Source organism: Chironomus tepperi, unplaced genomic scaffold (assembly GCF_022539635.2).
Source record: "Chironomus tepperi strain 1889 unplaced genomic scaffold, CSIRO-AGI_Ctep_v1 contig_465, whole genome shotgun sequence".
Lineage (NCBI taxonomy): Eukaryota > Metazoa > Arthropoda > Insecta > Diptera > Chironomidae > Chironomus > Chironomus tepperi.
Window position 1 is genome coordinate 1,117,236 of NW_027226587.1, and position 13,598 is coordinate 1,130,833.

The following is a 13,598-nucleotide window of genomic DNA, read 5'->3' on the forward strand; positions in this document are numbered from 1 at the left end:
AAGTTTTTGTATCTAAGGAATGCTTCCATCAAGATCGAAATGGCAGTAAACATAATAGCATAATCCTCTGCCTGTATTTCAGTTGTTGATGCTATCTTTAGGTATTCTTTGTCATAGGCTTCTTTTGAGTACTTTTTCTGTTCCAAAAATGCTACACATACTGTAATTAAAGGAATCAGTACATCAGATGTATTTTATTCAGAATTTCATTAAATTTCTTACATTTTAGTATAGACCTCAATGTTGGTTTGTTAATTTTTGGAATGTAGCTTGAGTATTGCTTTAGATCACGGCTCACATTGACTTTAAAGCTGTTCATTTTAATGATTTTTAATCAAAATTCAATTTACTTTCGGTAAATGTTAGATGTAAACAAGCATTCCAATATTGGAAGTATTCCAATTGGATTCTATCAGCTGATTCCAATAAGAAGTATACAACAGTGTCTGTCAAACTGTGTGTCACGAAAACTGTTGTGTTGCAGAACAAAACAAGTTGAGAAGACACGGGCATAAACACAAAGTTTGTTATGAATTTATTAGATTCAAAAATCTCAGAAAAAATATGGAAAATCACATCCGAATGTGTAAAAGATGACCATTACTCATTGGAAAATTTAATATCAACAGATGAAGCAAAACGGAGGATTGGATTTATGGCATTTTCAGTCTCTAAACCACCGATAACGATAATTTTAGAATGCAAGCTCAAAATTGACCTGAATTGCATCAAGGTAAGCTTAGTTCAATTATTTAATAGTTCAATTGAGTTAATCAAAGCATTTCCAGATATATTCGGTGCTGGATTCTTTAAGATCCACAAAATTTCAAGTATTGGTTGAATTTAATGAGGAACAAGCTCTCAAAACCAAAACAATTGCTGATATTACATTAGAAGATGAATTCAATGGCTTCTATGTTAGCAAGGAACCAGATACAGAAGCAAATGATGCCTCTCTAAAGCACATGACAATAGACGATAATTTACAAAAATACATCAGGAATTTTAATAAATTAATTATAGTAATTAAGGATACAAAACTTAAAAGAGCTCCAGTATTAAAGAAAATTGAAATCCATGGGACATTCTCAGACACAAACAGCAAGGAAGAAGTAGATGAGATATTGAAATTGCTTAATCCACCAGCCATTATAGAAAATAAGGAGAATCCACCACCACAAGTTCCAGAATGCAGCACATCAGAAGAATTTCAAATCCCAGAAGAGTTTTTGGATGCAATAACAATGGATATCCTCAACCTTCCATATATCCTTCCATCCGGAGCAATAGTTGATGAAACAACATTACAAAAGCATAAAAGACGCGAGGAATGTTATGGACGATATCCATCAGATCCATTTACAGGAGTCTTATTTACTGCCAATTCAGAACCGAAATTTGATGCAGCTCTGAAAAATAGACTAGATGAATTTAAGCTAAAGTATTCACATGAAATTGAGATTAAAAATTCAGGCAGATCTGTTGGACGTAAAGAGAAACTTTGTGAACCGTCCACAAGTAAACAATTTAATAATCACATCTCGAAAAAAATTAAATTGAATAAAGAATCTTCGTCACTTGATGACATAATTCAGTCAATTTACAGGAATAAGCAGATCTCAAGTTTTATAAATCCTCAACAGCCACAATCAAGCATTAATGTTTGTGCTAAATGTAATTCTAAAGACAATATAGTTTTATATCAAATATCCACATGCAATCACATATTCTGTAAAAAATGTTTAGTTCAATCCAATTCCGTTTGTTCTACATGCTCAAAAGAATTTGAGAGTAGACATGTAGTCAAGCTTAATTTGTGAAAACGGTCCTTTATATGCGAATGAATTTTATACTCACATTTTACAAATGAATAAAACTTAATTAATTATTTAGTAAAATCCAAGATGACTTTGCTTCCGATAAAGCCTCCAACATTCAATGCATCCCTTAATGCTTCTTCATAATTCTTGTAGGAAATCAGTTCGTGTTTTGGAGCCTTTAATTTGCCATCTATAACTAACTGGAACAGATCTTCAAACATTTCAGTCGATTCAGCACATTTTCCTTTTTGTTCCTTCCAACGTGTCATCCAGAATCCTTTAAATTCATGATCTTTGAAGATTAATGCGGATGTTGGGACAATGACTGGTTCACGTGACATTCCGCCGTATGTTACCATAATTCCTTTTTGTGCTAAATGCTTTGACATTTCTAATCCATTCTTTCCACCTACGCAATTTAATGCAAGCTTTGGTGCTGGAAGTTTTCGTTCCTTAAAGATCCTTGTTGATCGACATTGCTCTTCAGTTAATATTTCAGTAGCACCGAGATTCTTGAGATATGTGGTTAATTCATTTAATTCAGGACGATCTCGAACAATTCCTACATTATTGATTCCCCAAGCTTTGCACAATTGAATGACATTTTGTCCACAAGCGCTATTGGCTCCATTTTGAATGACTGTATCTCCTGGCTTTAACTTAACAAAATCCTTTAACATTCGATAAGCTGTGCACGGATTAACAGTTAGTGTAGCTGCTTCTGGTAATGGAATATCATTTGGAACCTTCATAAGCTCATCTTCCTGATAAATTGCATGACTTCTCCATGTTCCCAAGCCTGTCAATTGATTAACACTTAGCTTAATACGCAATAAAAATATTGACAATATTTACCGGTTGCAAAGGGTACGACAAGGTCACCGACTAGTAATTTTGTCACATTAGGTCCAACTTGAAGAACTTCAGCAACACATTCATTGCCTCCAATAGCCGGAAAACTTGGTTTTATTGGATATTTTCCCTGAATTGTATTAATATCTGCCGGGTTTATCGGTGCTTGTAAAATTTTAACAAGTAATTTATCATTATGAGGTGTTTCTATATTCTCTGAACACAATTTGACGACTTTCGACGGATCACCATAATCCGAATATCGCAAAACGGATGCAAGGCAACTCATATTACGTCTAACAATTAACATTTTTGATTATCGTTTTATTTTTCCAAGCACTTTACGATTGTAAACAAAACTTTAGAGCACTTTTACATAACACATTTCACTGGAAGTCTTATTATTTTGATTTATGACTGTTGCTTGTTGTTGAGGATAATGTGTGTGATATTTGAGTATAATGTGTCGTCTAATAGGTTTGACAATTAGTGTAATTAACAAGAATTTTTTTAATGTTTGTGAGGGGAGAAAAACTACAAATTCAAATTTTTGTCGTTAAATTTTTCCAAATTTTGTCCGTTAAGAATCATGTCACGTGTGTAATTAGTAAAGAATTAGGGAATGTGTGTGAGGGGAGCAAATTTATTTTTTTCAAATTTTGTCCGTTAAATATCATGCCACATGTCATCTACAACAGCATGCAAATGAATAAACTTAAAGTGCTACATGAAAATATTAAATACGAGATATTTTCTCGTTTTAAATATCAACAAAATGAATAGTGTGAATGATGAAAAAAGAATCCTTGGAGCGACATTCATTCCCCACTGTATTCTATTTCTCGTTTTAAAATCTGTTGTTTCACAGTTTTTTTTTACGATGATATTCGGTGCTATTTTTTTCACCATAAATATTTCTCATTTGATGACAATCACGAATAAAATAAGGGAGTAAATAATACTTTTTGGTGGTGTGAGGGATGAAGGAACGATAAAAATTTTTTTTGGTTTTAACATCATTCTCATATAAATTACTCTATAATTAGGCAACCATCTTACGTCGCGTGTCTAACGGCGATGATAATTTATTATGCAAATTTTTCAGCAGATTTGTCTTCATAATTTGTCATTCTTCATGACTGCCGTCAGCGAATATTGTTTTTCTTTCCACATTTTCTGTTGATTTTTCCCTTTAAGGGAAATTATTTGATTGAGTACGGCACGATGATTTTTGAGATTTTTCTCCATTCCTGCTTGTGAATTAAATTAAATTTAAATTTTCCAAAGTACCGCATTATAATAATCACATTGCACATCTGAGACTGTAAAAATATTTAATTATCGAGGATGGATGCATAAATATGAGTTACTGTGTCAACATTTCTCAATGAATCCAATCCCTAACTAAAAATATATGTATCCGCTTTGAAAGTTTTACTACTCAGATATTATCTCAACATTCAATCAACATCATAGAATTGTCATCCACTCTCGTCAACAAATAACAATGCACGATTTTCTTTTTTTGCTATGCATCTTGTTTCCTTTTTGATGTGTTTGAATGATGTTGATTTGACTGGATGTTTGACTGGATCTTTTTATGCATTAATCTATGAAATTCTAGTGATTTGAGTCTATCATCTAGCTATAAAATGTTTGTTATGCTTATTGAAGATGTTTCCCACTAATTAATCAACTGGAAGATGCTTAATTAAGATTTATTTTGTGAATTTACAATTCAAACAATTCATTCAGTAATTAAAAAGTTCATTTCATTTCAGTTCAATTCATTCAAATTTAAAAAATCCGTTAAATTATTAATAAGATCCACGCTTTATCAATGCGCTTTAATAATAAATGCAACAGTTTTTGATGAACATTTTCCTCATCCTACATCAAGTCCACCGCACATACAATTATTTCGTACATTTTTATAAACACCAGCATTCACATACGTATTTAAGGGTTGATCTATGAATGACGAAATGATTGTCATAGTTAAGGAAAAAAAGAAAGGAATAAAAAAATTGGAATTTGAAAATAAAAAAAAACCACATCATATTGTTATGACTACCCCATTTGAATTTTTCACAGAAAAATTTCAAACCGATGTTGGCAACAATAAAAAGCCGAGCCGCAAAAAAGGAATTTAAATCCTCGTCAATGAATACATAGGGAAGTGCGAAGGAGGAGAGGGAATATGAGTTGTTGAAAAGCTTCGGTTTTGTCATCAGATACCGAGAGACATACAGAATAAAAAAAAATTTTTAAACAAGCAATTGAGTCAGTCAAGATTTACCGCTCAACGGATAAACGTTGAACAAGAGTTTGAGGAAAATTTCTATCGGATTGAGATGTTTACATTTGGATATTATCAGAACTGATTTGTGATTCTAATTGTTAAGAACTGATTCTTATTGTTATATTGGTGCTTGTGAAAATCCTTTCAAGTAAGTTTGAAGATTTAAAGAAATATTCAATTGTGATCGAAGTAAACTGACTGTTAATAATCTGTGACATTTAAGAATTTAAAGGATTTTTTTAAATGTCACAGGATTTTTTTGTAATTGAGTAACTGATTAATGGGGTGCATAAATTATTTGTGTCAATTTTTATGCAACTCTTTTGATTGATGACGGAAATTTGATTAAAAGTTGAGGATTTAAATTAGTGTTGGGCAAATTTGTGCCTCATAATATTTTTGGAAATACAACTGTATGTGGTCTCGGTCGTGGTTTCCAACAAGGTGTGCCGCGAGAAATAAAATTTTGTCCATCACGGATAAAATCTTTAAGAAACAATCCGTTAAATTTTAAAATCTAGAACATTACAAATGTTTTTATTTGGGATTTGTATGGTTTTATAGATTTTTATGAAACCATTTGGGCTCTTCTGGAGCATAAATGTGGAAAAATGATCAAAATTAATCAGAAAAGTATAATTGATCGGGTTCGCACCCTTGAAGAGGTATCATATTGAAAAATCAAAACTATGATTTTGAATATTTTTTTACCGTTACAATTTCAATAAAAATATCCGTTATCAATTTACAACACGTGATGATAAATTCAACCAAATTGTTTTGTCTTATTCTTTAAACAAATGACATCTAATCTTTAAATTTATCGATGGTTATGATCCTTTTGGTTCAAAAAATGCAAGCATCCGTCAGTTTCCCTAGCAGACTAAGAGCTTATTCTCAAGAGCAGAGCAAGCTGAGAGTAATGATCGCTAGAATGCTCAGCTAATGTATCTAAATTTTAACGTCAATCTACAAATTATGAAATGCATTAACAATCGATCTAATGAAAGTCATTACATTAAATTTATCCGAATAGCACAAGTTGGCAAATCGAGAACGACGTGACTCTAGTATGGTTCCAAATTTGAAACCAAATCCTTCATCAAGTCAGAGTCACGCCAATCTGAAGCCGGTTTTTTGATTGATTAATCGATTTGTGCTATTCGGATATCAATCATAATCCCCAAAGGTACATACAGCATGAAATATTTTTAAAAATTTCTTTAATCTGTGGATGTAAATGGATCGTTAATTCTCTTTTAAATTGTTAATAATATCACAGATTATAACGAAGAAATTAAATTTCCGCAAGTCACATAACAAATGCGTTTGTTAAATATCCGGTTATGTAGTACAATAGAACAGACTACATTTCAGCATATTCTATGAGAAAGAAGATTGTCGCATTTAAAAAAAGTGTATATTCATTTCAATTATGACAATATCTATTACACATAATGTGATAAAAAATGGAATTGAGAATTGTAGGAGTGGAAAATAAAAAGTTTGACTGATGAAAAGTTTTGAAGCATTTAACATCATCATTTTTGCATTTATAATAGATTTAGAAAACATTTAATGTTCAACCCTCGAGAATCGTCATGATTCATGCATGATAATAATAGAATTTTTCAAAAATGAATGATGTGAATCAGATCTAGCAAGATGTAGTCGGAAAATTGAGGAAATTATCCCGTTTTATGTTTGAATTTCATGCTGGAAGTTTGAAATTTCTTTAGAAAATTAAAATGCCAAATTTAAAGATTTAGGAACAGAATTTTCCTACTGGATCTTATTAAAAGTAAAGATCCTTACTTTTGCTGTAGATTTATCAACTTGTTAATCTTGATTGTAGTGTAAATGACTAAATATCAGAGATTTTCATTTCTAAAATTTTGATTTGTTTACAAAACAAACTTAACGAAGAACTTTCGATAAAATTCAAAATTCATAATTCCGTTAGAAGTCGTTCTAATTCCAAAACCATACTGATTCAAACAAGTAAAGCATTTATGTCAAATCCGATTGATATAGACATCCACTTGTTCTATAAAATCTCTCTATATTTTTATAAATATTCAGTAAAAAATGTTTAACACATCATAGTCATCATCTGTATTCACATCCCTCAATCCGATTATTCTGTTGATTATTCTCAACTGGATGATTCTTGAAAACAAATTTTTCAGCATCATAAAAATAATAAAAAAAAGTGGAAAAATGAAAAATTCGCGCATGATTTGATATGGAAAAGCCGTGTGGAAGAAAAAAACGATAAACGACACATGTTGATTTTGATTGAGATGTGATTCATTTTTTACGGACTATAATAGCAGTTGAAAAAATATGTTTACTCTCATTCCAAATGAATTCACAATATTATTTTCAATAAAAATCATATCTAGTGTAAAAAAAGATGAAGCCAACGTAGCAATTAAAGTACGCGACAAACTTTTTTATTGCTGTTTCAAGACAAATAAAAACTTTTTTCTTTATCCTTCCCTTTTTCTACTTCTTTTAATTATCAAGATTACATTCCCGATCTGCACATATCCCGATGTTGTGGCAGTAAACTTAGAATCAAGTGTCAGTCACTTGACAATTTTATTTTCGGCGTGACAGCAAATTGGTTGTTTTCACCAAGAGGCTGCCACGTTGTTCTTACAACTTGACCAAAAACTACCAAATTTGTCAAGTGGGAGCAACGTTGTTCTAACCAGAGTGCGGCTATCTGAAAAATTTCTGTTATTTTTTTGTTTGAATTATTTCTTTCGTTACATATTTCAAAAAATAAATTTCCGTTATGAAAAAATAACCGATTATTCCAAAACACATTGAAAAATTTTTCAATGTGGCAGCCACGTTTTTAAGCAAATTTATGCACAAAATAACGTTAAACCACGTCAAGTGAACTGTATTAGGATATTAGAAGCTTCAAAATTTGTATTAGAATGAGAATTTCTAATGGAAACTTCGTAAATATTTATTTTGTTACAAAATTGCTAACTGTCAAATTATTTTTAAATTTTCTAATGAAACATCGAATTTTGAGAAAAAATTCGACAATCAAATGTCGAATTTTCGATTTTCAGGTTGCCGCACTCTGGTTCTAACTGTTGCTTACTTAGAACCACGTGAATTTGGTTATTTTAGCCAAGTGTCTGTCACGTGGTTCTAAGTATACTACCGCCACGTCGACATGATTGCAACTGTTTGAATAACATGACAGCCACTTGGCCAAATTAGTTGCTCTCGTCAAGTGGCTATCACATGGTTCTAAGTAGGCAACGATTAGAACGACGTGGCAGCCACTTGATAGTAAACTTGGTTGTTTTCCTACGGTTGGAACTACATTGTAGTCACTTGGCAAATTTGGTTGTTTTCGGCTGCAACTTGAAGAAATTTGGTTTTTATCCTGTCACGTGATTCTTGCCACGCGTGTTTCTTTTGTCACGTGATTCTAAGTTCACTACCGCCTAGTCACCATGATGTCAAACTTTTCAATATATACCGATCGGGATTGCTTCATCGTCATTCGCTAAAATGTTTTCTTTTTTCTTTTTATCTCTCCACCCCCAATACTTTTTATTCTTCTTGTTATCCTCTCTCTAACATCCACTAGAGGAGATTATGACGAAAAAATTATGATGATAAAGAAGGAAAATTCTTCTCAAATGAACAGCACAAAAATTCATCATCATATTTTTGCATTATAATAATTTAAAACTTCTTCATCTGATGTATATCAGTGGAATATTATTTACGATTGTCATCGCTTTGGTAGTTGTGGTATGAGTGTATAAATAAAGGGGTGGGGGTGGGATGAATAAGATATGATTATTAAAAAAATCTGTTCCACTTTATATTCTTCAGTATTATTATTATTACCATCGTTGATGTCGCCGCTTTATATTTTTGACATATTAAAGGAGTATGGTGGGCATGCTGTTGATTTTAGGTGTTGGCTGCGCATTTTTTTTTTTATGAGCATTTAATTACAAACTGTAGAATCCCTAATAGACAATGAGCATACTCACTAAAATGGGTATACTCATGAGTAAAATCAGTCCACATAATTAAGCATGCTAAATGTTGTGCTCGGGACTAGAGGAAAGCATGATTTATTATCCATAATATTACAGCGATACTCAAAACTCATAATAGGAACCTGATTTAGAAATGAGCTTACTGAAAATACAGATCATCTGTGATCCATAGCTTCTCTCAGTTGACGTCTACAACTGTTATTATCACTGGTTGCCCTTTGCTAATTTTCAATACCAATGTCTCTATCAACAGCCTTTCTCCAAGAACACCTTCGAGGGCGGCAGTGATAAGCAAACGATCTCAAAGTAGTTGGAAATTTATGAAATTTAAATCTGAGATGACGAAATTTTGAATTCGCCTCATTAATTTAAATTTTAAATATACGTTAAAATTCCAAAACTTAAAAATACGTTGAATTTTTATCAAATATTGAAAATTTTAAACCAAGTCCTGTTGCTCATTAAGACAATTTAAGCACTTTAAATCCCTGTAAATTGAAAACGTGCTGTAAAATTTATTTCCATTAATCCCCATTCCTTAACAATATGAATGAATGACAAGAAAAAAAAGTGATACGACCAATTTCACAACCACCCACAAAAGCGCTCAATTTAAAAATAATAAACTCAGTCGATGATGAGAGGGGTGGATGGAATTTACTTCATCATTAGCAGATTAAACCGCACAGATTGTTTGATATTTTAAATCCTCTCCCTATACACTTTTTCTCAACCTCACACCAGTGACTGTCTCTTCATTCCTTTGGAACGAAATAAAAAAGAATCTTTTATTTTACGAATAAGAACCGAAATCCCACGAGAAGCACAGCTATCAAATAGATGAAAAATTAAATTTATCTTGCAGAAACAAAAGATTTAAACAATGGAGATGGAATCTTGAGACAATTGAACAAGATTTTCATCCAAAAATCCTTAAAATTTCTCAAGTTTATTCATAGTCTGCATCTCATGTTGTTCCTTTATTCTATTTTATCTTCTTTAGATGGCATTGAATGACAAAGATTCGGAAGTGAAGAAAAAACCCCATGAGATGGCAAATGCTGAATTTGTCAGTAAATTAATGGGTAAGTAGATGCATTTCTAGTGATTCAATGCGATCAATGAACTGCTATTGTTACGTGACAGTCAATTAAAATTTTGAGGAATTAAAAATTAAATTTAAATCTGCAGGATTTATTTTAATCCTAGGATTTAATTAACTCCTGAAACCTGAAAATTGTTAATTATCCACTCCTTTCAGCTGCAACACCTTCATACTTCTTCACACCACCCACAGCAGGTCACAACTTCTTCTTCAGCGAACTACTTCGATCACTTGTCCAAAAACGTAAAGCAGAGGAACTGAATGCAGCAATGAAAGCCAAAACGATCCCAAAGAAGGTCCGCAAGATGACACCGCCATTCCAGCAATTTCAACAGCAAAAGTCACCAAATGAGCAAGAATATAAAAAGCCAAAATTGAATGAGGAAGTAAAAGTCACCGATTCTGTTGAGAATGATCAAGAAAATAGTCAAGATTCTGTGATTAATGTCGATAAGGACGATCCGCCAACGACATCTAACAATGTAACACCAAATATTCCAGCATTGGCACAGTCAGCATTCTATCCATACGTAGATCCACTGCATTTTTTTATCGACTTGAGAGTCTCAGCAGGTCAAATTTATGACCGAAAGAAGGAAGCATATTTACAGCAGGCACTGAAAAATAATAACATTTTACTAGATTCAAGTGCTTGGAATAACACAAACAATCCAATAATTGGACGGAATCGTGCCAATTCAGCATTTAAAGTTCCAATTTCACAAAGTGAGCAGCTACAAAACTTAAATGCAATTAATTTAATTTCCAATCAACAGCATCTAAATCAAATGACGGAAGCAACAAAGTCATTTCAAAAAATCTACAAGACATCCCGATCGGATGACGATGAGACACAAGAAAATATCCAAAAAAGTGATGAAGATGTTCAAATTTTTGATTTAGACAAGACAAACAAATAATTTTGTAAAGTTCATAACCAATTTTTATTTTATTGTCTTTCTCGTGATTCCAAAACTACTTATTTCTCCCATTCAACGAACGAAAAGGAATTGACGGACTTAATTTATTTTAAATCAAAAAATTAAACAATCATCATCAAAATTGCTTTACATTCCCAATATCATTCTAAGTACTTTTATCATCATTTCTCTACATAATTCAATTTCAATTGATGAAGAATATCAAATAAATTAACGGTTATTGCATGCGAGCAATGAGTTTCTTGTGGGTATAAGCATGTACTTATGCAAAATATTAAAACTTTCAAATTTAACGGTTTTGTAAATTTTGAATGAATTTACAATTTTTTGAAAACCGTAAAAATTCAAATTTTTGAAAACCGTTAAGATTTGAATTTTCGTTGACCGTTAATTTTTGTATGAGCACATGTTTGTATCGTTAATATATGTTAAGGTTAACATAGTAAATGTAATTTAGAATAAATTAAACTTCTCATTTACAACTTAAAATTTGATGAAATTTCATTTCATATTCTTTGTAATTTTTGTGGTTTCTAGCAATCTTATCTCGATAATTTTTTTTAATTCATAGCACAAGATTCCTTTATAAAGATTCGTTATGCTTCATTGTAATTTTTTTTTTATGTCTACGATTTCTTATGCAATACACTATTTAATTGGAAAGGATGGAAGGTGGGATAGTCGATTTGTGTAATTGACTAATATTCTTAATTAAAATAATAATAAACGTTCGTATTTTTTTGTTTTTTGTGTGTTAAAGACTAGGTTGAGACGATAATTTGTTTCCGATAAGCGCTTCCTTCAATTAATTTAATTAACGAATTAAGGTGTGAAAAGTATTGGACGAAATAATACGATAATTAAGTTGTGGAGATCGCTTTAAGAAATGTAGAGCTTCAATATCTAATCGATTCAATAACTAGCTGTTTATGCTAATCTTTCACAGATAGCATTAGTAAATTCAGAGCACTTGGCCTTTCCACCTAAATCTCCTGTCAAGTATTTAGCTTCCTTAATTGTTTCGAAACATGCTTTCTGAATATTCTCTGCCTTATCTTTCATATCCATATGACGCAACATCATCACAGCTGAGAGAAGAAGGGCAGTTGGATTAGCTAAATCCTTTCCAGCTATGTCTGGGGCTGTTCCGTGAACACTTTCGAAGAGTGCACCTCCTAATCCGATGTTTCCTGATGGTGTTAATCCTAAACCACCGACTAAACCAGCACACATATCAGACAAGATATCACCATACAAGTTAGGCATAACAAGGACATCATATTGACGTGGATCTTGGACCATGTTTAAGCAGACTGTATCAAGATATTTCTCTTCGAACTTGATTTCTGGATATTTGTCTGCAATCTCGCGACAACATCTCAAGAAGAGACCGTCTGACATGCGCCTATATTGATAAATATTCTTATTATTCATACTCAAATAATTTATGACATTTATAAACTCACATGATGTTAGCCTTGTGGACAACAGTGACTTTTGAACGATGATTGTCTTTGGCATATTGGAAGGCATATTCTGCAACACGAGCTGAAGCCTCTTGAGTAATCAATTTGATACTTTGAACAACGCCATCAACGATTTCATGCTCAATACCCGAATATTCACCCTCTAAGTTAATGAAAATCAGTCATTATAATGTAAATAATCAAGGACATCAAGTTAGAATTAATTACCTGTGTTTTCTCTGATTGTGACGACATCGACATCATCATAAAGAGTTTTGTAGCCTTCAAGACTTCTGCATGGTCGGACATTTGCGTAGAGATCAAATTCCTTTCTTAATGCTAAGTTCAAGCTACGATGTCCCTTTCCAATTGGAGTCATAAGGGGTCCTTTTAAACCAACTTTATTACGATTCACGGAATCAATAGCGGCCTGTGGAATTCCAAAACGACCATCTGGATTACGTACTGGCGTGACATCAACAGATTCCCACTCGATTGGTACATTTGCTACTGTAAAGATTTTTTGAACAGCAGCTGAAATTTCGGGACCAATACCATCGCCTGGAATTAAAGTGACTTTTCGCACACCTGATGCATAATTACGGACACTTCCAGACGAATTGACCTAAAAAGATAGCGAAGCAAACATAGTAAGTCTAGAAAAAATATGTTTTTTCAAAGTGATTGCGCAACAAATTTTTCAAGGCTTTTGATGATTTAAAGGATATTAACTAAGTCAAACTAGTAAATTTTCATCGAATCTTCCAATTTGTGCAGCATCATCATCAGATTAATTACGAAATCACGAGAAAATTCGCGACAAATTATGACTTTTATGACATTTTTTTCAAAGCATGTTTTTGAGTCTTATTTAATATGATTCTTCTATTTCTTTAAGTTCTTATGGATATTATATAGTTATACTTACAAATTGCTTAATGAATCGTGTTGCCTGCATGTTGTTGGTTCAAATAATTAAAATCGATTTAATTTGTGTGCGAAAATTACTGAAATGCGAGTAGGGGGATTCAAACTTCAAAAAACCGTTAGTCCCCTATTAAGCCTG

The 13,598-nt window shown here is 32.2% G+C and overlaps 4 protein-coding genes across 4 annotated transcripts; 2 read left to right on the top strand and 2 right to left on the bottom strand.

The window, feature by feature from the left end:
• Nucleotides 1–439: 439 nt before the first annotated feature.
• On the top strand, nucleotides 440–1,898 carry LOC139099248 (RING finger protein 37). The gene is made up of 2 exons (XM_070651662.1): nucleotides 440–733; nucleotides 789–1,898. Exons 1-2 carry the CDS (start codon nucleotides 530–532, stop codon nucleotides 1,818–1,820), a joined length of 1,236 nt encoding a protein of 411 aa, XP_070507763.1. The 5' UTR covers nucleotides 440–529; the 3' UTR covers nucleotides 1,821–1,898.
• On the bottom strand, nucleotides 1,810–3,043 carry LOC139099249 (enoyl-[acyl-carrier-protein] reductase, mitochondrial). The gene is made up of 2 exons (XM_070651663.1): nucleotides 2,676–3,043; nucleotides 1,810–2,619 (listed from the first exon to the last, which is right to left on the bottom strand). Exons 1-2 carry the CDS (start codon nucleotides 2,980–2,982, stop codon nucleotides 1,886–1,888), a joined length of 1,041 nt encoding a protein of 346 aa, XP_070507764.1. The 5' UTR covers nucleotides 2,983–3,043; the 3' UTR covers nucleotides 1,810–1,885.
• Nucleotides 3,044–4,977: 1,934 nt separating this feature from the next.
• Nucleotides 4,978–11,379, top strand: LOC139099184 (uncharacterized). Its single transcript, XM_070651580.1, has 3 exons — nucleotides 4,978–5,122; nucleotides 10,024–10,105; nucleotides 10,282–11,379. The coding sequence occupies exons 2-3, from the start codon at nucleotides 10,024–10,026 to the stop codon at nucleotides 11,043–11,045; spliced, it is 846 nt and encodes a 281-aa protein (XP_070507681.1). The 5' UTR covers nucleotides 4,978–5,122; the 3' UTR covers nucleotides 11,046–11,379.
• Idh3a (isocitrate dehydrogenase [NAD] subunit alpha, mitochondrial) lies at nucleotides 11,046–13,596 on the bottom strand. The gene is made up of 4 exons (XM_070651579.1): nucleotides 13,461–13,596; nucleotides 12,761–13,157; nucleotides 12,533–12,695; nucleotides 11,046–12,471 (listed from the first exon to the last, which is right to left on the bottom strand). The coding sequence occupies exons 1-4, from the start codon at nucleotides 13,488–13,490 to the stop codon at nucleotides 11,994–11,996; spliced, it is 1,068 nt and encodes a 355-aa protein (XP_070507680.1). The 5' UTR covers nucleotides 13,491–13,596; the 3' UTR covers nucleotides 11,046–11,993.
• Nucleotides 13,597–13,598: the final 2 nt, after the last annotated feature.

What these genes read in the sequence shown, in the direction of transcription:
- LOC139099249 (XM_070651663.1), bottom strand. Translation starts at nt 2,982, where the DNA reads ATGTTAATTGTTAGACGTAATATGAGTTGCCTTGCATCCGTTTTGCGA. An exon ending in TGTCGTACCCTTTGCAACCG is followed by an intron (nt 2,620 to 2,675) that starts GTAAATATTGTC and finishes ATCAATTGACAG; the next exon opens with GCTTGGGAACATGGAGAAGT.
- LOC139099184 (XM_070651580.1), top strand. Translation starts at nt 10,024, where the DNA reads ATGGCATTGAATGACAAAGATTCGGAAGTGAAGAAAAAACCCCATGAG. An exon ending in ATTTGTCAGTAAATTAATGG is followed by an intron (nt 10,106 to 10,281) that starts GTAAGTAGATGC and finishes CACTCCTTTCAG; the next exon opens with CTGCAACACCTTCATACTTC.
- Idh3a (XM_070651579.1), bottom strand. Translation starts at nt 13,490, where the DNA reads ATGCAGGCAACACGATTCATTAAGCAATTT. An exon ending in CACAATCAGAGAAAACACAG is followed by an intron (nt 12,696 to 12,760) that starts GTAATTAATTCT and finishes TCATTAACTTAG; the next exon opens with AGGGTGAATATTCGGGTATT. An exon ending in GTCCACAAGGCTAACATCAT is followed by an intron (nt 12,472 to 12,532) that starts GTGAGTTTATAA and finishes TTATCAATATAG; the next exon opens with GCGCATGTCAGACGGTCTCT.
- LOC139099248 (XM_070651662.1), top strand. Translation starts at nt 530, where the DNA reads ATGAATTTATTAGATTCAAAAATCTCAGAAAAAATATGGAAAATCACA. An exon ending in TTGACCTGAATTGCATCAAG is followed by an intron (nt 734 to 788) that starts GTAAGCTTAGTT and finishes AAGCATTTCCAG; the next exon opens with ATATATTCGGTGCTGGATTC.